At 38.8% G+C, this 21,859-nt stretch overlaps 1 protein-coding gene across 1 annotated transcript in view; it reads right to left on the reverse strand.

Moving 5' to 3' along the window:
• Positions 1-13,707, reverse strand: part of LOC124403188 (potassium/sodium hyperpolarization-activated cyclic nucleotide-gated channel 2-like) — a 58,649-nt gene extending 44,942 nt beyond the window's left edge. The window contains exons 1-2 of the mRNA XM_046876823.1: positions 12,689-13,707; positions 9,558-9,981 (exon numbers count right to left, since the gene is read on the reverse strand). Of these exons, the coding sequence (XP_046732779.1) occupies positions 9,558-9,981; positions 12,689-13,707 (1,443 nt within the window). The remainder of the gene's footprint in view (positions 1-9,557; positions 9,982-12,688) is intronic.
• Positions 13,708-21,859: the final 8,152 nt, after the last annotated feature.

A 21,859-nucleotide genomic window follows, 5' to 3' on the forward strand; every position in this document is an offset into this window, starting at 1 on the left:
AACATTATTCCCCTGTAGTTACTGCAGGTCTGCACACTCCTTCTCCATTCCTCAGGCATCTTCTCACCTTCCAAAATCTTGTTGAACAATCTTGTTAAAAACTCCACTGCCATCTCTCCAAAACATCTCCATGCTTCTACCGGTATGTCATCTGGTCCAACTGACTTTTCACTTTTATCCTCTTAATCGCTGCTCTCACTTCCTCCTTACTAATCCTATCCACTTCCTGCTTCACCATCTCCACATCATTCACCCCTCTCTCTCTCTCTCATTTTCCTCGTTCATCAGCTGCTCAAAATTCTCCCTCCATCTTCTCAACACACTCTCCTCACTAGTCAACACCTTTCAATCTCCATCCGTTATTGCTCTAACTTGCAGCACATCCTTCCCAGCTCGGTCTCTCTGTCTGGCTAATCTGTATAAATCCTTTTCTCCTTCTCTAGTGTCCAACCTCTCATACAGCTCCTCATATGCCATTTCCTTGGCTTTTGACATGTCCCTCTTCACCTGCTGCCACATCGTCTTGTACTCCTGCCTTATTTTCTCATCTCTGAACAATGTGCACAAAGCCAGCTCCATGAAGATACCTTACATAAAAGTGATTTGGAAGATCTTGATTGGCCTGCTATAGAGCTCTGATTTCAACCCTATTTAACATCTTTGAGATGAATCGGATCACTGACTGCACCCCAGGCCTCCTCACAACACCTTCACCAGTATCTGACTTTACTAACACCTTTGTAGTTGAATGAGCACAAATCTCTAAAAGCACACTCCAAAATCTAGTGGAACATCTTCCCAGAAGAGTGAATGTTATTATAACAGCAAAATGTGAAATGGGATTTTTAAAAAGCACATATGAATCTTATAGTCAGGTGTCCACAAACTTTTGTTAGTATAGTGTATTTGGCTGAGTGACAGAATGCTGATGCTGATTTGGGGACTAGTTAGGGGCATAATATATTAACACGTTACCCCTCTGAGCGCAGTCATCACATATATATTTATGTGATCTGACACTTCCGTTCTTTCGATCTCACACTGAACGTGGATCTAAGATTTTTGAGAGTGTGTGTGTGTGTGTGTGTGTGTGTGTGTGTGTCCACAAGCAAAGGGAATGCCAGAGAGCTAAACACAATGCAGCAAGTGAACTGGAAAGCAGCATTATTCCTGAGAACAGTTTTACATCATGTTATTGATTGACTACAGCACCAAGGGCATGAGAACAAAAGAAAAAACCTCATGCATGCGCTTATACTAGTTCTGCATTCTCTGTTGTCTGCCTTCTGCAAAGAAACATGAATATAAATGTACGCTGCTGATTCTGTGACCTTGTTTAGCCGCCTTGGTGCCACTTTATCTACCATGTTTTATATAAGAAAGTCTCTACCACAAAATACACACCTAATAAATTTCTAATAAAACAAAGCCCACAGAAACGTGCACAGAAGTTGAATCAACAGGAAATCCTTTGGTCTGTACAAGATGTAATAGCCTGTAATGGCTAATGAAGCCTTAGACGAGTCTAGTGCAGGTTACTTAGAGGGCGATGAGATTTTCCTTTAGAACGCTGCTTTACATAAGAAGCGCGTTTCCTCTCCCATGCATTACAGTGCACTTAAAAACCTGAGAATCGAAGTGATGATACGTTTCATCTCAAAACATGTTCTTTTCTTAAGTGGGTGCTGTGATGTTCTTGACTTTCTATTTAACCTACTGATTTAAGTAGTTCTAGTAGTTTTGACTATAAAGTTTGTACTAATGTGCACTTTGAAATACACTAAATGGACAAAAGTGTTTGGACACATGATCAGAAGATTTACATGTGCTTTTCGAACATCCCATTCTACATACTCTTATAATAACCTCCACTCTCCTGGGAAGATGTTCTATACATTTTTGGAGTTTGTTTGTCGAGATCTGTATGCATTCCATTCAGCCACAAGGGTGTTTGTAAAGGCAAGGTGAGGTTAGGTGAGGAGGCCTGGGGTGCAGTCAGAGTTCCAATTCATCCTAATGGTGTTTAAAAAGGTGGATGTCAGACCTTTTTAGCAGGCCAATCAAGATTTTCCACTCCAACCCATGAAAACCATATCTACATGGAGCTGGCTTTGTGCACAGGGGCACTGTCATGCTGGTACAGATTTGCACATCCGAGCTGATGTCAAGGAACAAATTTTATGCTACCGCATCCACAGACATCCTTTTAAATTGTGTGCTTACAACTTTGTAGTAACAGTTTGGGGTAGAACCACATATGACTGAAAAAGTGAGGTGTCCCAATACTTTTGCCGATACAGTCTGTGAATATATTTAGCATTTATAAATGGAGTCTCTTGAAGGAGACTCCAGTTCTCTATAATTTATATCAAGTTTTGAGCCAGGGCTCTAGCAAAACATGGCAAGCTTTAAACGATGAAAGTTTGTTTAATTAAAAGCAAATTAAATGTATTCATTAATTCAAACAAATTGTACAAAACAATGTTAATCATTAGCAGCTTGCTGTGGTCTGACATGCAGTTATTGGAATATAATTCACTTCACTGAAGTAATCCACAGTTATGTTTGGAATTACTGTAAAATATAGTTCCTGTACATGCCTATATGAATTCAATTTGTGGTTGTTCTAACAAAGTGCTAAATGTTAGACGACCAGATGACCAGACGAGGACATAACAACCGTAGCCTGTGTTAGCGCAAATTCTCTGACAAAATAAAGGATAAGTGTGTTATATCTTTCTGAGGTAGATTAGCACCAACGGTTAGCTTTTGGTCTCTTTCAGAGTGAGCTGTGGTTCATTTGTGTGTATTGACAGACACTCAGGAGTGATTAGTGCTGATTAATCTAACATTGCACCATCAAGCATCCATCAGACACGGGGCATTTGTTACCACACAACAGCACTGATCAGTCAAAGATGGCTTATTTAACTCATGCCTCCCTGAAGTAGTGAAAACTGCTTTGTGATAAATATATTTCTTGCAGTCTCTCCAGAAAATAAAGCAAGAAAGAAAGAAATACACAATCATCCGAACAATCGCAGTGTTTGCAAACTCTTTCTTCCGATTACTGAGATGAACGTAAGCAGGTCAGAGGGGAGCTGATGAATCAACTGCAAAGGTATAATCAGGCTTCAGCAGGTTGCCTCCGCTGACTCAGAATACAAATAAGTATGTACTTCAGCATAAAAGAAAAAAGGAATCAGCCGAATCCACAGGGCCGCTGTTAGAAAGGTGAGAATATAATAACTCATACTCAGGTTTACAAGCAACGCAAGGAATTGCGTGCTTCAGAGAATGAATCAGCGCTGAACTGAAGCCAATGTTTGTCGTCATTGAACTTCTCTTGGTTCTTTATAGGCAGATAAATGCAGGATATTTTTTCAGGCACTGCATTTGATTAAGAAATACTTTGGATTTGTGCAGTGCATCACTAAACTGTTACACAAACAATAAAATCATCAGATTGTGGGTACAGCCAAGGTATATGTTCAGTGCATACTTTGTTCATTCTACCAGCAATTAACCACTGGTTAATGTTAATGTTAATGTGGACGAAGTACACAAACCATGTACCATGTAAACTAGAAACATAAAAAAAAATAATATTTGAGTAAATGAGTAAAAAAATATTGATTAAAACTTGACTCCGATAAAAGTAAATGTGCTCCCGTTAAACTTTCACTTGAGTAAAAGTACAAATGTATTTGCCTTCAAATGTACTTAAGTATTCAAAGTACTATGATTTATTATAGCTATAATGTTCCTATTATCATTTTTAGCACAAGACTCTTTGCCTAATCAACTCAGTTTATGTGAAAAGACTCGAATGTTACTCTTAACACACCGATCTATTAATAGAATGATATTAATGCATCAAGCACTGATTTATATCTATTAAATTTATCATGAGCTCATAACCTTCTTTACAACTACTTTTAAAAAATCATGCAAATAAATTCACGAGTGTTGTGGAGAGTTCGAGTCAGGAGTTTCTTCCATCATTTACTTCTCTCAAAATGTTCTGCTTGCTGTTGAACTGATGCTGAACTGTATATTAGTGTAAATAGAAACCACCACGCGGCAATCAAAATAAGTTAACTTGTTTTATAACAGATACACAAAGCAGCTACTTAAGTACAGTAACAGATTACATACATTTTTTTTTACTGTCCACCACTGCAGTATACCAATCATAATTGGTACTACAGTGTAAAATATAATGTGTCTTAACCTTTGCATTTACATGCAAGCATTCGAGTGAAAATTAATATTATTGAGGTCAACCAGGTGGGCAACATATTCCTGTGCTCTTTTGATGACCTGGATGGCAATCGTCTATGAAATCAGGTATGTGAAAGAGGGCAAATAGCGCTTACTTCTGAGTGTTACACTGCCCTGGGTAGCTACATGAGAAGAAATTCACGTTCGTTTGATTTAAGAGATCTGGCTAGTCGGTGGGAATTGGCACGAGTATTACTAGCATTATTGACAGGCTGTAATCAATCCAAATTGATTGAAAACTTTACCCAGTAGACCCAGCCACAGTGACATCTATAAGGAATTCCCAGTCTGCCAGACATTTGGGCTAATTGCATTTAATAATTATTCTACATCCACAATTGCAGAGATTTTGTTTGTCATTGTTCTATAAAGTCGCTAGTTGTTCTTCCTACTACTGGTTGTTATAGTAACATGTACCAGTGGGTGGAGCAAATAGTTTTCCACTTTTGACAACCAATCAGAAGACGGAATAGGGTTATTTAATCGCACTGAAAAAACTGCACCAAGTTGCCCCATATTTGCATACTGTTATATATGGAGTTATATATTGTACTTGCTAATAATGAAAGGGTTAACTAATCACACTTTCGGATGAATGGGTATGAAGGGGTAAATGTGGCTTCCTATTGGCTGGCTTTTTCTCTGAACTAGGTGTTACACTAATTAGTTCAGGTGTTGTAAGGTTAGCGGTCCAGCATGAGGACTGTCGAATATGCTGGAAGGTCACTCGGCTCACTGTTTTCTCAGTGAATAAATCAGAGGAAAACCTACTTGGAGCATGAATTTTATTAACACAACACAGGAGACAAACAAGAGACCAGTTACACCGACACCATATTGTACTCCGTATAAACTGCCTCTTCATCCATTTTACAATATTAAAATTTCTGCATTTTCTGCATAAATCTCATGCACTGACTCACTTCTGACTCACCAAAGCTGAATCATCAGCAATTGTATTTATTCTGTTTCCTGTTTGTACCTCCATATGTCATAAACCTCCGTCATTGCATCCACCGTGTTCTTGGTGACACCAGCAGAATGTTTGATGGCCCAATCAGAGGTTCCGGAGAGGTCAGAGCTGAGTGTCTGAGAGGAAGGGAGGAACTGAAATGCTATGGGTGGCGGGCCATAGGATTATACAGTTAAAGTAATTACAGCAGAGCACACAGCCCTGCCACTGCACTCCCAATAATAATCATTAATGTCCCTAGCACACATGAGTACAACATGTAATTTACCAATTTCCTGGAGAGTTTTGCATTCGAAAACGGTTCAAAACACCTCGATTATTGAAAAAAAAAAAGAATTCTTAAGATTGTATCCAAGTAGCAAATAAATGAGGGATATTTTTTGTATTTTTGCACTTATGTAAGGCTATACTACACTTCTTGTTGGCAGGTTTTCATCAATGCTGCTACTCTCATTTGATCGCTGTTCACACCTGCTTGCTTTAATTAGCCTCAATGTGTGTTTCTTTTCATAATAATGTTAATGCAATGCCATTATCTGTATCTTTAATGCTCCAGATATCTGCATCTCTTTATAAATAAACCTTAGCACTATACAAACAAAAAAAAAAAAACACAAAAAAAACAAGTGGAAATGCCAGCACCGTCAGCATGATGTGTTAACTGTGTTCCTGATTTGAAATGTGCATAGGACTGTTTTTAATCCCGCCCACAGGTTTTATTTTTGTTTGCATCTGCCTGTTTTTGTGAGATAGTTGGTTTTATGCTATTTAGCCAAAAGTTTGGGGACACCCAACCATCAGACTCATGTGCTTTTTAGACAAGCCATTCTAGTACAATACACGACTTCACTAGTTTTCCGGAGTTTTCCGGAGATTGTTTGTCTATTTAGCTACAGGTTCTGGAGTATATTCAATTTTTTTGGTTTGATGTCAGGTCTCGATACGGGCCACTTGAGTTCTACTCCAACTTTAGCAAACCATGTCTTCATGTCCTCATGCATACTTCGGTCAAGGGGGCATTGTTATTCTGGAACATTTTTGAGCCTACTACTGTAGTTCTAGTCTATTAAAGAAAACCCTTAATAGTACAACAAACAAAGACATTTGTGTGCTTCCAAATTTATTGCAACAGTTGTGGGAAGAACAACATATGGCTGTGATCGGCAGGTTTCTACATATTTTTTAGGCATAAAATAGTCAACGTTTAAACAAACTGACTAAACTGACTGGGTTGTTACTTATGTTGAATGAAAGAATGCTGTAATTGTATCATGTATCACTGCATATTCAGGTTAAAGAAGAAATTTACATTTATCAGACACCCTTATCCAGAGTGCCTTACAACTGAACAGTTAAAGGTTAAGGGCCTTGCTCAAGGGCCCATCAGTGGCAGCTTGGTGATGCTGGGATTTGAACTTTTGACCTTCTGAGAGTTCAGTGCCTTAAACAATGAGCTACCACCTCCAAGACTTTGTCCTGCGAGCTTCATATCTAACAGCTCAATTGCACCTCATACTGTCATGACTATTTATACTACAAAATACCTTTGTTATCGTTGTTACGATTTATTTGAGATGCATAATCTGTACAAAGAACAGAAAGAATGTATTTCTACTTGTGGACATACAGCTACTGTGAATATACTCGTTTGCAAGTTTATTCATGGGTCTGCTCTCAATCTACCCTGAACAGGTACCAGGTTTAAATAATCTACAATTGTAGTCCAATCTGTATATATGCTGTGTACAGTTTGTGCCAAAAGGCACCACTACTGGTAACATGACATGGTTATGCTTTTATGCCACTTTATTAACCACACCCACCTTGTTGGTCTGCACTCTCATTATACAGTACAGAGACTGTAGATCAACACACCATTTCTATACACAGATTGTAGTTGTATTCATTATCCTTTAACTCTGATTAGCTCCTGTTTTGTGCTCGTGCTGGCAGGATATTTTTGGATAGTGGACTGTAAAAAGGTCCCTGCAAATGATGCACACCCACCAACATACTATATATAAAACCAGGGATCCTTACTCCTGTCTCACAGTTGGTCGGTTCCTAGATTCCCTGTTTACACTGTATATTTTTAGGTAAGGGATGCGACGTACACTTTGTTGATTCGAACAACAGTTATGGATTTGCCTCTGTAAAAATTCAACGCGACCGCTGCTTCAATTAGTGTTTCTAAAACAGCTGAATTACACCTACTTGGTTCCAAACATTACCCTGAGTGGAAATTAAAGCTATTCTGATTGCTCCCATGCGACTTTTCTTAAACGGCAATCTAGTCCTTTTACACTTCATTCAAAATAGAAATAAGATATTTGGGCTCTACAGCCATGTTTGCCTGCGGGTTTTATTTTAGCCACAATTCTTGGATTGTCCTCAAATGTGATTATCTGCACCAGGTTTGTTTCTGAAAGCCGGCTCGAAACTTGATTGATGATCATCAGCCGCTTGCCAGCACCATTTCTAAAACAAAATGCTTTGTTCAGCTCAGCATAATATCTGGTAGAGCAGAGAAAGTGGTTTTATATTGGCATCTGCCAAGTGTATATTTTCCAAATGTCAAATGGGAAAGTGTGCTGTTTAGTTGTTGTATATGTTGTAATGATCATGTAAACTCTTGACACCTAGTAGCTCTGTTTTGTGCATTGTTACACATAAATCCTAGCTTACCTTGAAATTTTTTGAGACCACCATGATTATCATTAGCTTCTAATACATCTTTACCACTTCCAGAGTAAATGTAGCATGCAGTTACTTGTTCAAAATGATTATCTGCACAAGAGTGTGTCTAGTACTAAACAAAGATAACAAAAATTGGTATGGTGCATTAAAACACTCCAAAGTGTAATGCCTTTTTAGAACAATTTACAACAATATAGTGTAATGTTAGGAATGCATTCAAAGGTAATGCATATGGCCTTTATAGAAAGTGTTAGCTAAATGTTCTACAGAATACCCGATCTTTTATTAAATCTGTTTAAAAAGATCCATTAGTATCTGTATTTTGTTCGTATCCCAAATTATGATCGAGGCAAAATCTCCAGACTATCACATACTCTGATGGTTCATACCAGGCAAATGAGCAGTTGCTGCATAATTATCATTGGCCGTCTCTCATTATTGCATTAACGGGGCCAGCTTGATCCGCCCCTGGCGCTTTAATTGATCCAAACATGTTGACTGGTGTGTTGTGCTGCCTAGGAAGAGCACTCAAGTGCATCTAGGGATTAGAATACGCAAGGGAGACATAAACAGCAATGCCATACAGGGTCTCGGGTGCCAGAATACAATTGGCGCAAAACAAGCACCTGACGAACTACACGAACGCCACACTGTACTGGGCAAACAGCCTAGATTCACATTCAGACCAAACGGCCAGTGGGACAACTAGTGCAAATGTCAAAGTGGTAATGAGGACAATGTTCCCTCTCGCAAAGAGTCCCGCGATCATCTGAGCCATTACATCGCCATGACTCTAGTAAAAAGATTTAAGCAAAGTTGCATTGTATATCTATCTCTCTCTTGCTATTTGTCTGGATAATCTTCTTTTTTGCCTGCCTTAATATGCAATGTCAAATTCACCACTAATTATATCTAATAACTGTAACTGTGACTCACAGTCGCACTCATACACAATGTATTGTACATATATTCATAGTACACTAACATTCAATGATTTCATGCACACTTTATGCAATATTATGAAAATATTATGGTGTACAATTAGTCTGGGATGGATCAGCTCCAATTTGCCATTCTGAAAACTATCCCGTGTCATAAAAATGAAGAGTGGAGGTTATTATAACAGAAAATGGGAACTGAATGTGGAATTGGATGTTCAAAACGCACATACCAATTTTAAAGTCAGGTGTCAGGTGAAATAATTTGACTTTAATTGCAAGTATGGATTCAATGAAACTTTTGAAAGAAGAAGAAAGTGACTCAAAAAACAAAGATTATGATGAGAATGGCCAAAAAAATGGCACCCTTGGCAAAGGCCTTGTTTAAATACCAATGTTTAATAATATACTTATCATTTTGTCACCATTAGCTTGGTGAGTTTTGTGTTTTTATGCAGTTTTATATATCGTCACTGTATATGGCTCTTTTGTAAATAATTGGTTTGGCTTACTAAAGGTTTATACATGAAGCCCAGCTTTCTGCAGCCAGTTTTTACAGAGCTGTACCCTCTGTCTGTACTATCAGAAAACATTAGCATTTCGAAATTCATAAAAATTACATTTCCCCTGAAAAACGTCTCATGTGTATATAAACAGTAGCCTACCTCCTCCCACTGGTGTATGTAGCGGATGAGTCTGGAAAGTCTCAGCAGCCTCAGCAAACTGAGGATCTTTGTGAAGCGGACGATGCGCAGGGCCCGGGCCGTCTTGTACATCTCTGAGTCTATTCCCTTCTCCACAATAAGAAAGATGTAATCCACGGGAATGGACGAGACAAAGTCCACCACGAACCAAGTCTTCAGGTACTTTTTCTTGATGGTCTTGGGATCCAGGATGATGTCAGAGTTGTCTTCGATGATGATGCCCGTTCGAAAATTGAGCACCAGGTCCATGAGGAAGAACGTGTCAGAGACAACATTAAAGATGATCCAAGGCGTGGTGGTCTCCTCCTTGAAGAACGTGATGCCTACTGGAATGATGATCAGGTTGCCCACCATGAAGAGGAGCATTGTAAAGTCCCAGTAGAACCTGGAGGAAAGCGAGGGCAGGAGACTAAGCAAGGCAAATGTTCATTGCTAGTATTAAAAATGCAATTGCGATTGAAGACACAAAGACGTAAGATTTATATACTTGTAAAACCATCTGTTAAGCGTGGACGTAAATCTGTGGACATCCGGAGAAAATATTTGCTATAATGGCAAGTTAAACCTGGATTTTTAAAAGGTAGGGTAGTTAGTAGTGTAATTTATCCCATTTAAACAATATTGTAAATAGAATACATAATTTAACCTGTGTACAATTCAAACTGGATTATAGTGACATACTCTCACTGCCAACTTTAAAAGGAACACTCACGTAGTAGCTATCATGTAGCACCAGCACAATGTATAAATATCAGGCAAATACAGCTCAAGGGCTTCAGTTAATTTTTTATAACAATTTTATTCCCAAAATGTGGGAAAGAGCGTGATCTCTACGACTTTAAGCGTGGCATGGTTGTCAATGCCAGATGGGCTGGTGTAAGTGTAAGTGAGCTCCTGGGAATTTCACCTATAACAGTCTTTAGACTTTACACAGAATGGTGTGAAAAATTGTGCAGAGGGTCTGCAGGGTGAAACATTCCATTGATGATAAAGATCAGATGTTGAATAAGCACGCTTTACAACCCTGGTGAGCAGAAAAGTACCTCTCAATAGACAATGCACCAAAGCATGCAATAGATCTACAAAGCAGAAGACCAAATTAGGTTCAACTCTATCAGCCAATAATAAGAATCTAAGGCTATCCTGAGGACACACCAAAAGTAGACAGTTAAAGACCCTCAAATGGAATAGAGCCTCATATTATCTTCAGCTAAAACTCGGGGTTTGATGTTTAGTGCATTCTGAGATGCTTTTCAGTTTAGCACAATTGTTAATAATTGTTGTAAATATTTTATCAACAAGGCATTTTCACCCACATGACTGTCTCTCATTTAATGTTTTCTGCACCATTCTGACTGAAGCATCTTGGGATGTAATGCTCAGTCGCCCACATGCATTTGGCCCTTTCCTTTTCTATTGACTCTATCGAAAAATGTTAAAGATGAATGAATTTCATATGAAATTAGATACATAATTTTTGCTGCACAAACAAAAACAAAGTGCATTATAATTATTTGAATGTGAACAGAAATCAGTAGAATTCACTGGGTATTATTGGCTTATTTGACAAACAAGAATTGATAGTAAACTGCTCTTTGAAATAATGATTATTGTAGTCAATATGCAGAATTTAAACACTTTAAACAATTATTGAAAAAACTTTGAAAGATTTTTCAATAGAATGCAAAAATGGTCATTAGGTGGTCATTTACACCAATCAGGCATAACATTACGACCACCGATCAGCCTAATATTGTGTTGGTCCCCAATGTTTTTTTGCATTGACTACACACGTATGACCTGAAATGACCCCATGCAGCTACAGTGTTTTTTGCAGCACCAAGTGAGCATGTGTGCCAAAGCGTCTGCGGATTGGCGGAAGTGACGAGTTTCCATGCAGCGCGTGGAGAGAGCTCAAGGTCACCGCTCCCACTTCTGAGGCACACTGCTGACTCATACACACAAGGCTGATGTAATCCATGACCACATTTCCTTCTGGGGGCTAATTTGTTTGTATTCTTAATGTATGATGATGCAATAAAAAGAAAAAGCCTTACGTACAAATGCCTTATAGCGTCATTGCATGTGGTACAAGCCGGCCTGGGTGTCATAATGGGTGTCATGTGATTGTCTCAGATGCAGCAAAATCAGAGCTTTCAAAAACACGCACACACACACACACCTGTGCATTATGCGCCAAGACCCATTTAAGAGGACGCATGAGCTCAGAGCACTCAATTTTATTTTTGTGTGTGCAATAATATAAAAGGGATTCATGTGGTGGTCTTCACTGCCGAGCTTCAGCTTCCCGATTTAAAGATTTCATGACTGTGTAATGAATTACAGTCTGATAGATATAATACACAGACCCAAACAGAGTCTACAGTATAACAGACATGCCAGGGTAAGACATACTGTGTGTTATGTCTATCACACTATAATAATAATACACACACACGCACACACACACAAATATATACATTAAAATAACTCTGCTTCTTCAGTACTAATTTCAAAGCTCACTTCTTTTAATCCTGTCCAGCACTAGCTCATGTTATTTAAATGAATGTGGTGGGTGTATAGGTGTTTGAACAAACCTTTTGACCATGTTCCCCCTGAAAGGACACCGTTACCAAGCGCTCCATGTTTAAAAGCCTGCCTATGCTACTGAATATATCTAAAAAAAAATAAAAAAATAAAAACAATTCAGCCCAATTTGGAGACCCCAGTGGACCCTTCATGTACCATTCAATAGCTCAAACTGCAACACAGAGGTTTGGAGTATGCACTATGCAAAGGTTAGGATTGGGGTAAACTTAAGCAGCCACCCAAAAAAAGATTTTGTGAGAAGGTGAGAAAAATACAGATCATGTGATACAAGGGTTAAAGATCAAATGCTCCATGAGCAATAGAGAATGAGATTTTTGAGCTGATTTGGAGCTGTCCGCTCGTTGTGGTGCTGAAGCAATCTTCAGAAAATTAAAACCCTCTGCTTAAAAAAAAAACTTTTTTACTCCATTCCCTTCAGACTGATAAAGGAGTGTAGAGTTCACTGCTTAACTTTTTATTTAATCCCCTCAATAATATCTTACCTGAAATCGCTGTAAGGATGAATGATCCATTTTCCGGCGGATTTGACGCGTTCCTGCTCTTTCTCCACCGCTTTCTGGCTGCCATACATTCGTAAGGAGAATTTATTGACCCCCGGCTGCAACATGCTGCCGAATTGCCTCTGCATGAAGCTCGCCTGACTCCCGCGCGCCTCAGCATCCTCGGGGACAATCTGCGATCCATCCTCAGACTTGAGGAACGTCACGGAGTTCCTGGGCTGCTGGCTCTGCATAGAAGCGGACGCCTTCCGACTCGGCGCATTGGAGAACGACACCTTGGAGTCCTTCTTGTCTGGAAAGGCGGCGGGACTGGAGGAGTCTCCAGGGCCCGAGGGACCCGCGGGCGCGTCCGTGCCTGAAGTTGAGGAGGTTGTGGCGCGTTTATTCGCATCCTGCTTGTCCTGCTTGGACATAATTGAGCGCAAGCTGCCCGTGCCCGAGTCTCTTCTGCACTCGCCGTTTTTGTTGCACTTCATTACAGAGACCGGAGCTGCGCCGTGGCCACCTCCTTCTCCTGGAACATTACAGGCGTCCACCGTGAGCGCTAGAGGAGACGCTTTCCCGGGATCGGGATCGTCGCGTGCCGCCGCATCACTCAGTCGCGCAGGCGCGAACGTCCTAACTGCTGCGTCCGAGGAAGCGACCACTTCCACTTGCTCGAGCTCGGAAGTGTCTTGGAGCGCTTGGATCTCGTCGATGGAGGAGCTCTTGAGCGCGGCTCCTCCTCCCGACGCGAAGTTTTGCATCTTATTGCCTCCTCCTCCTACACTTCCACCCCCTCCGGTGGTACCGGCACGCCTGAGTCGAGCGTGCTGAAACTTGGGCACTGCTTCACTATCCTCTGCCTCTTCCATGATGTCGTGCTTGTTCGGGCCGCACTGGTTGGACAGTCTGCTGTCGCAGAGGCTTGCGCAGTGAGACGGCGGTGCAGCACAACCGCTAACGACTGCAGGCTTTTGCGCGGCCACTCCAGACCCGGGGGAAAGATCATTCCGCTCCATGGTGCTCGCGGGATCAAATTTGGCCTCCGGTAATCTTGAGAGAGTCCAATGATTGATTGATTGATTGATTGATTGATTGATTGAGAGAGAGAGAGAGAGAGAGAGAGAGAGAGAGAGAGATTTTTTAAATCTTAAGCATCATGCATAAAATCCTTCATCTATTCATTCATTAAATCATTCCATCTGTGTGCTGCTCAGTGCAAAGCTATAACTTTTTATGCATTACCTTATGTGAGTAGACAAATAAGTAACATTTCAGCTAAATATTAAATGCAAACAATTTCCCCTTAACCCCTTGATTAGATCATCAAAAGTCTGGTGTCTAAAGTTTGGGTGTTTTTTTTGTTTTGCATTGGAAAATACAACCCTACTGAAAAACCCAGCTACAGAAACAGCAGGTCAAACTGGTAGACCACCTTTACTAGTAGCTAAACTGTTCCTTTATTCACCATCATGCAGTAATGTTTTTTAAAGGTAGTCTACAATGTGAAACTTAACATCTGCTAATGCTTTTGAAATATAGCTAGACAGCCTAATTGGTGGTTTGGCTGCTCTATAGGATACCTGTGTTTTTATAATCTTATCTGAATATGTAATATCCCAGAGAAACAAAAAAAAAAGATTTTTTAAGGGGGATGTTGAATCCAGGGAGGTTCTATTTAAACATGTCTTTAATAAAGAACAAAATATCATAGTTTTCACCCACCAAACGTTTATATTTGAGTTTCAAAATATTCAAGAAAAACTGATTTCTTGGCTTGAATTAAAATTTGATTTGAATTCAGATTTTTCTTTTTTACATCTCCTTGTGCTGACATTGTAAATGATTATAAAACTTATATAAATCTAAAACTTTGACACGTATAACCCTTACCAACATCTCATACCTGTCTAAACTGTATTTTCAAGAAATAAGAGTTTGTCATGCTTTGAGGTGGAGTTAACTGGTTCATAAAATGTTAATGAAAAACCCAAATAAACAAACTAGCAAGATCTGTACAGCAATATCTTTAAATGTTAAAATGTTGCCACACACCTTTTTCACTGAATTGTTTTGTTGTTTATTTGGTTGATTGGTTGTTTGGTTGTTTGGCTGGTTGGTTGGCTGGTTTCTCTTCAGGTTGGTTTAATCTGTTCAGTTGTTTTTGTCTAACATTAATAATAACCGGAGTTTATGTAAATGCTCCTGTACTAGCTAAGAAAGGTTTCGAGTAATCAGCATAAAACAAATTGCATCGACATTGTGAGGTCCTTGTCATAGAGGATGTTCTCAATGACAGTTTTCCCTCAATGACATCAGCCTACTGCCCCCTGGTGACAGAAATGAGAGGCTAGTTTACATCCCAAGTCAAGACAATACAAGGGGAGATCAGTGTGGTCAGTCTCAGACCTGTTTTAATCTCAGTCATATTGACTCTAAAATGCAGCAGAAACCTTTAGAGAGCATAGAGAATTGCTTCAGCGTGTATCATCGGACACTTTTGTTAGGAATCTGACCTTTTTTTTTTTGGCTGCACTTTTAATAAGATTCTGAGATTTTTGGATCTGGACTTGATTTTGGTGCTGCAGTGTATTCCATTTCCCCATTACTTTGGAATATTTGACTTCACATGTAAGATACACAGTGTCACAGATATCATCCAGATCCTGGACTCATTAAACAATATAATATTAAACAATTAAAAAGAAACACAAAAAAACACCACTAACAAACCATTCAAGAGAACATAATTAAACAATTCCTTGAAAAAGAAATTGTAACAGAGGTCATTGAGATTGCCGGGAGCTCCGACATGCCTTTACATACTTCCGCAGAGTCAACTCTACACATGGCACAGTAAAGTCATGCACCTGACTTCCACCAACCAACAACTGTACCATAAAGCTCAGTGAATTATTCAATCCTGCATCTTTCATCAGTGATCTTTAAGAATGCAGGACGATGTTTCCTTGAGCTGACATAGATTTACCCCCAGCAGGGAGGCAGGCTTACCTTGAGAAAGCCGGCGCGTGCCAATGTCATTGAAAGGTTGTCTGAGCTTAGTGGACCAGAACGTGGCTTCCACGTGCCGAGGACACACATCATGCGATGCCTTAAAAAGGATCGGTGAGCCGTCAAGGCATCCCGTTTCCCCAAGTGGCTTCTTTTTTCCCCCCTCTTCAACTGCTTGCTCCTGACTGATTCCTTACAAAGCTGCATAACACTGAATCACAGTTTCCTCTGTGTCTGCAGCGTCACGCACTTCCTGGTTGGACACACTGGAGTGTGATGCTCCGGGCTTCATTTGCATAAAAGGCAGAGTTCCGAGAAAAGCAGACGAGACTGGGATTGATCTTGGAGGCGAGCCAGACGCACGAGATCGCAGGAACCTGAGACAGAAGAAGACGTGCTACGCAGAAGTAATCTTGGAAATGGCGGTGCTCGAGGTTTCCTAAACACACAGCAATACTGAACAACGGACTCACAAAAGCACAATATCGTGACAGGAATTGCGAGCCAGAGAACTCTTGCAGCAGTGAGCATGTTAAACAAAATCACACGTTTTATCAATGGGAGTTGCGTATTTTTTTTTTGTTTTTTTTACAGTGGCTCATTCTTGCTCATCCTCATTCTATTAACTGTAGTTTATATTTAAGCAAGACAGTAAAACTATCTATATTTGATATACCAAGTGATATAATCTAATATGGCTTTGTACTAAATGGTTCATTTCTTCTTTATGGGTTAAACCATTTCTGGAAATTTCACACAATTGGAGGCACTTTTTGTAGCTTTTTAAAGTGGTCCCTGTTTGGCTTGCACTCCATTAGCAAGATTATATTCTTTAAAAATAAATAGGTGGTCTGGAAAGCTACTGGTTACTTCATTCTGACTGGGAACCTACACAGAAACTTATGTGATGGGGACACATCAGCAGCGTTTCCCCAGAAATACAAGGTGAAGCCTGTTTAAGAGTCTCATACTGACCCCTTTATAGCAGGAACAGGAGGTGGAGTTGGAGGGGGCAGAGTTGAAGATGCTACAATTTTCATCAGGAGTGACGAGGATGGACAGGATTAGAAACTAGTTTATTAGAGGGATCGTGCAGGTAGGACATTTTGGAGACAAGGGTGAGAGATGCGTGATTGAGATGGTTTGGTCATGAGGTATATCGGTAGAAGAATGCTGAGGATGGAGCCTCTGGGCAGGAGGAAAAAAACAAAGGAGGTTTACGGATATGTTGAGGGAGACATGCAGGTGGTTGGGTTGAAAGAGCGCAGATGTTGAGTGAAATGGAGACAGATGATCTGCTGTGGTGACCCTTAACGGAAGCAGTCGAAAGAAACATGTTATAAAGCACCTTCTATAAATGTTTGTAAATGTGGTGATATGTGCTATTTCTACAAAATCTTGATTAAAAGTGTAAAATGTTAGCCACACTTTCCATTGTTTGAGACATTGTTTTGAGTCTTACATGTTTTGGATCATGAGCAGATTCTTTCCTTTTCCTTTCTGCCACTTTGTAAAGGCTAATCCTGGTTCCAGTATGTTTCCTGAACGTTTCTCATCTGTGGCTGATGAACGCAAATGTCCACAAGCATGCTTCAAAATCTAGTGGAACATCTTCCCAGAAGAATAGAGGAAATTATACGAGCAAATTGGAATGCGAAGAACAAAAAGCACATACCCTACTTATGCCAAGTAGCTAAGCTGTTCCTTCATTCACCATCAAGTAGTAATTTCTTTTTTAAAGGTAGTCGACAATGTGAAACTTAACATCTGCTAATGCTTTTAAAATATAGTTAAACATCCTAATCGGCGGTTTGGCTGCTCTATGGGCTGCTTGTGTTTCTATAAATCTCACCTGAATATGTATCACAGAGAAAAAGCTAATCTTTTTGGGCATGTAGAATCCAGGGAGGTTCTAATCAAACATGTCTTTAATAAATAAAAAATATCATATTTTTCACCCACCAATTGTTTATATTTGAGTTTTGAAATATTCAAGAAAAACTGATTTCTTGGCTTGAATTCAAATTTGTTTAGAGAAGCCATTTGAGATTTTTTTCACATCGCCTTGTGCTGACATTGCAAATGATTTTAAATCTTATATAAATATAAAACTTTGACAAGTATAACTCTTACCAATATCTTATACCTGTCTAAATTGTATTTTCAAGGAAAATAAGAGTTTGTCATGCTTTGAGGTGGAGTTAACTGGTTTATAAAATGTTAAGAAAATACCCAAATAAAGAAACTAGCAAGATCTGTACAGCAATATCTCTAAATGTTAAAATGTTGCCAGACACCTTTTTCATTTAATTGTTTTGTTGGTTGATTGGTTGATTGGTTGGTCTAATCTGTTCAGTTGTTTTTGTCCATACTATACATATGCCAATATAGTGTATTTCTGCTGTTTTTTGAATACTGGATTGACATCTGGAGGTTTGTAGTGGTGTCCCTGATTGCTGATTGCTGTACTTCATGTTAGTTTATGTTTTTGAAAAACATATCCAGTCTCTACAGATAAAACTCATGACACCTACTAAGAGTTGCGATTCGGAGCTATTTATTGTTTAAACAGCACATCTAACAGGACACACCTGAGCAACAAGCAACACCAATCCAGTTCCAAAATGTTCCCAAAATGGGTTTCATTGAAGGGTCTGAGCTGTTTGGACCTTTTTCCTGTAAATATCAGGACATTTCAGGCATCTGATATCCTGTATTTGTCTTTAAAAAAAATTTCTAGCTCAAACTCACCTAAATGTCTTTAGTGTCCAATGCTTTGAGGGGTACTGTGACCTTCCTATGACCTTAAATCAATTAGTCTGTTAGTTGCAGTAATAATTCCATTGACACTAAATTCTTCAAACTTTCATGCATTCTTGGGATATCATACTAAAGACAATTTTGATTGGACACAGACAACCAGATAATATAATGCAGCTGATTGCATACTGCCGAACGATGTAAAAAATGTGGACAATTTGGAAAGGTATCATCTTCAGGATGATAACAGCATCTCAGCTTCGCATTGGGCCACATCCCTATCCATTGTGTTATATTGCTAACCTATTGGAATAGTCCTGTGTGACTAACCCAACGCGAGAAAAAGCATCGCAGCTGGGAAGCGGCGCGTCAGTCACACAGCTGTCACGATAAGCCGAGAATGCAGCTCCGCTAAGCCTGAAGTATCAGTGCTGAGCGCGTCGTTATCACACATTACAAACATGTAATGGGATAATGAGTGAGACAATCTCCTGTAGCTGTGCGCCACAAGCTACGTTTGACCTTCGAGCCACACACACTGCACAAGAGGAATGAGTCATGGAGTACTTCAGGGGGTTTCAGGACTCAGGGGCCTCATTAGTATATCGGCAACACTCGAGCTCTGTGTGTGTATGAGTCTGTGTGTGTGTTTGTGTGTGTGTGGGCATCTAGTGTGGAGGAAAAATCTACCGTCGAGAAAAGACCAAATCGGAGTCCATCACCAGAAATTGCTGGTTTAATAATAAAAAAAAGACATGAATTTACTCACCATTCAGGAATTCAGTCTGATGCCATAATTATTTCATACAGTAATGTGTCTCTATAGCACTGCTACTGATACTAATTTAATCCATTTCACTATAACAGTTTCAGTCGATAAAAACTGTCATTTCATGCTGCCCAATTTTAATGGCACCCCAGATTTTTTCATTCTTGCTTTTACATTTAAACGAACATCACTCGACCTAAATCTAAATATATGCACTATTTTTTACTACCACTTTATCATTATTATTGTTATATATACACGATTATATATATATATATATATATATATATATATATATATATATATATAGATATAGATATAGATATAGATATACACACACACACACACACACACACACACAAACACAGTGGGGGCAAAAAAAGTATTTAGTGAGCCACCAATTGTGCAAGTCCTCCCACTTAAAAAGATGAGAGAGGCCTGTAATTTTTATCATAGGTACACTTCAACTATGAGAGACAAAATGAGTAAAAAGAAATCCAGAAAATCACATCGTCTGATTTGTATATATTTATGTATACCTAAAATACCTAAAATAATTGTGTAAGTAGACCCCCAAAAAAGAAGCCCCTTCTTTACAGTGATTTGACCCACTGCCTGCTTTCCCAGTTCATCTCACCTGCTCTACACACTCGAGTCAGGTGTGTGTCTGCGGCTCAATTAATATTCAACTCCATTAACTAGGGTATTTTATTCACTTTAAATAAAGCGATTCTCTTTAATATAGTTGATGCAGACTCATTCATAAATTAGTTGCGGGTGAAATGCTAATTAACGATGTAATCTGCTCTATTAGCGATTAAAATATCACTTATCTAGTGAACGTTAGCTTGTTTACAGTAGCTTGTAGCATAGTGCACTGACACTAACACACCAAAGCCGTTTCCCATGCAGTGTTTTATTTAGGACGACTTGGTATAATGTTAACTTACATTAACAGCCACAATGAGCATATTGTTTATCTGTGCATTTACTAAATGAGCACTGTGCTACGTCCAAACTGACCCCACTGTATTATTTTGTATAATCAATTTCTATTCTGTTCTTAAGTGTCTTAATTAATTTGTAAATAAAATGTTAAACCTTTTTTTTAATTCCTTGCTTTTATTGTTGTGATTTTTTTTTATGATAGTTTTACTTTATTTATGTAAAGCGGTTTGAATTACCATTGTAATTGACGCAGTCTCCATGCTACAATAATAATGATAGAAACAAAGTGTTTCACTGTGGGAACACTGTGTCTTTATACTGTAAGTACAATTTGACTGTATTATTTGTGTCCCTTCAAAAAATGCTCATGAGAAATTTAATATTTATTGTCCCCCCCCACTGTTAAATGAAATTTACACCCATGAACACAAACATCCATAAGCACACTCAGAAATCAAGTGGAACATCTTCCCAGAAGAATGGAGGGAATTATGGGAGTAAATTGGGACTAAATGTTGAATTCAATGCTAAAAAAATTACATACCATACTTATGACCAGGTGACCCAATACTTTTAGAAACATATATATATATATATTATATATTAAATATATAAAGCGTAGCAAAAAGTGCAGTCAGTACTTCAACTTTTACTGGAGTATTTTAAAACATGAGTATCTATACTTCTACTTAAGTAAACGAAAAAATAAAATAACAACAAATCAAAACAGATTTTTTTCTCTTATGCTATAAAAAATTAATTCAAATAAAATTAACTTTTATTTATATTTAACTTTTATTTATATTCTCAGGGTTTTCATATTTTTTAATTTGTATAATTTCACTGGATATATTTTTTATTTTAAGTTGAAGTTGATTTATTCTGGAATAATATTCCTGTCTTTTTTTATTCATATTTATGTTTAAAAAAAAACATTTAGTTTTAGTGTGTATAATAAATGTTTATCCTGTTCGGCCCGTGACCTAAACCCCTGGTTTAGACATTACACTTTGGCTCCAAAGGTTGTGAGATCAAATCCCAGTGACTTCAAGTTCCCTGAGCCTGACCTTTAACCCCAGAGCTGCTCAGCTGTGTGAATAAGATAAATGTTAGGTGAGTTAAATGTAAAACATCCTCTTAAATGAATGACATTTTAAAAGACTAAAACATGTTCCAATTACACCAGGCTTTATTTGAACTCAAATACGTAGGAATTCGCAGCAAACACAGGCCTGTCCATGTACAAAAGCTGACTCAGTGTTCAGTCTAGTCTATTAGCAATAAACCTTAAATTAATATTCTATAAGTCCTTTATCTTAAATATTTGCCTACAGGTTGTGAGCAATGCCCTTAACCCATTAACTGCTCATGTTTATTTTTTAAAATAGGTATAAATAGGATAAGCTCTGGATAAGGGCATCTGCCAAATGCTGTAATGGTATTTTAATTATTCTGTAATTGATTGCTGTTTAAAAAGAAAAACCGATACGGTGAGACTCCTGTGTGCGGTGAAAGTTGAGGACGTCAAACACAAAGATAAGTGAGCTAAAAATGGGCCACCAGAAGTAGCAGCTAGAGACGAGTTGATAAGAGTGACTGTTTCTCACACAGCTGTGCAGCTGAGAGAACACACCAACCTGTCTGTGTGTGTGTGTGTGTGTGTGTCTGTGTGTACATCAACC

This window comes from Silurus meridionalis, chromosome 20, assembly GCF_014805685.1.
Source record: "Silurus meridionalis isolate SWU-2019-XX chromosome 20, ASM1480568v1, whole genome shotgun sequence".
Taxonomy (NCBI): domain Eukaryota; kingdom Metazoa; phylum Chordata; class Actinopteri; order Siluriformes; family Siluridae; genus Silurus; species Silurus meridionalis.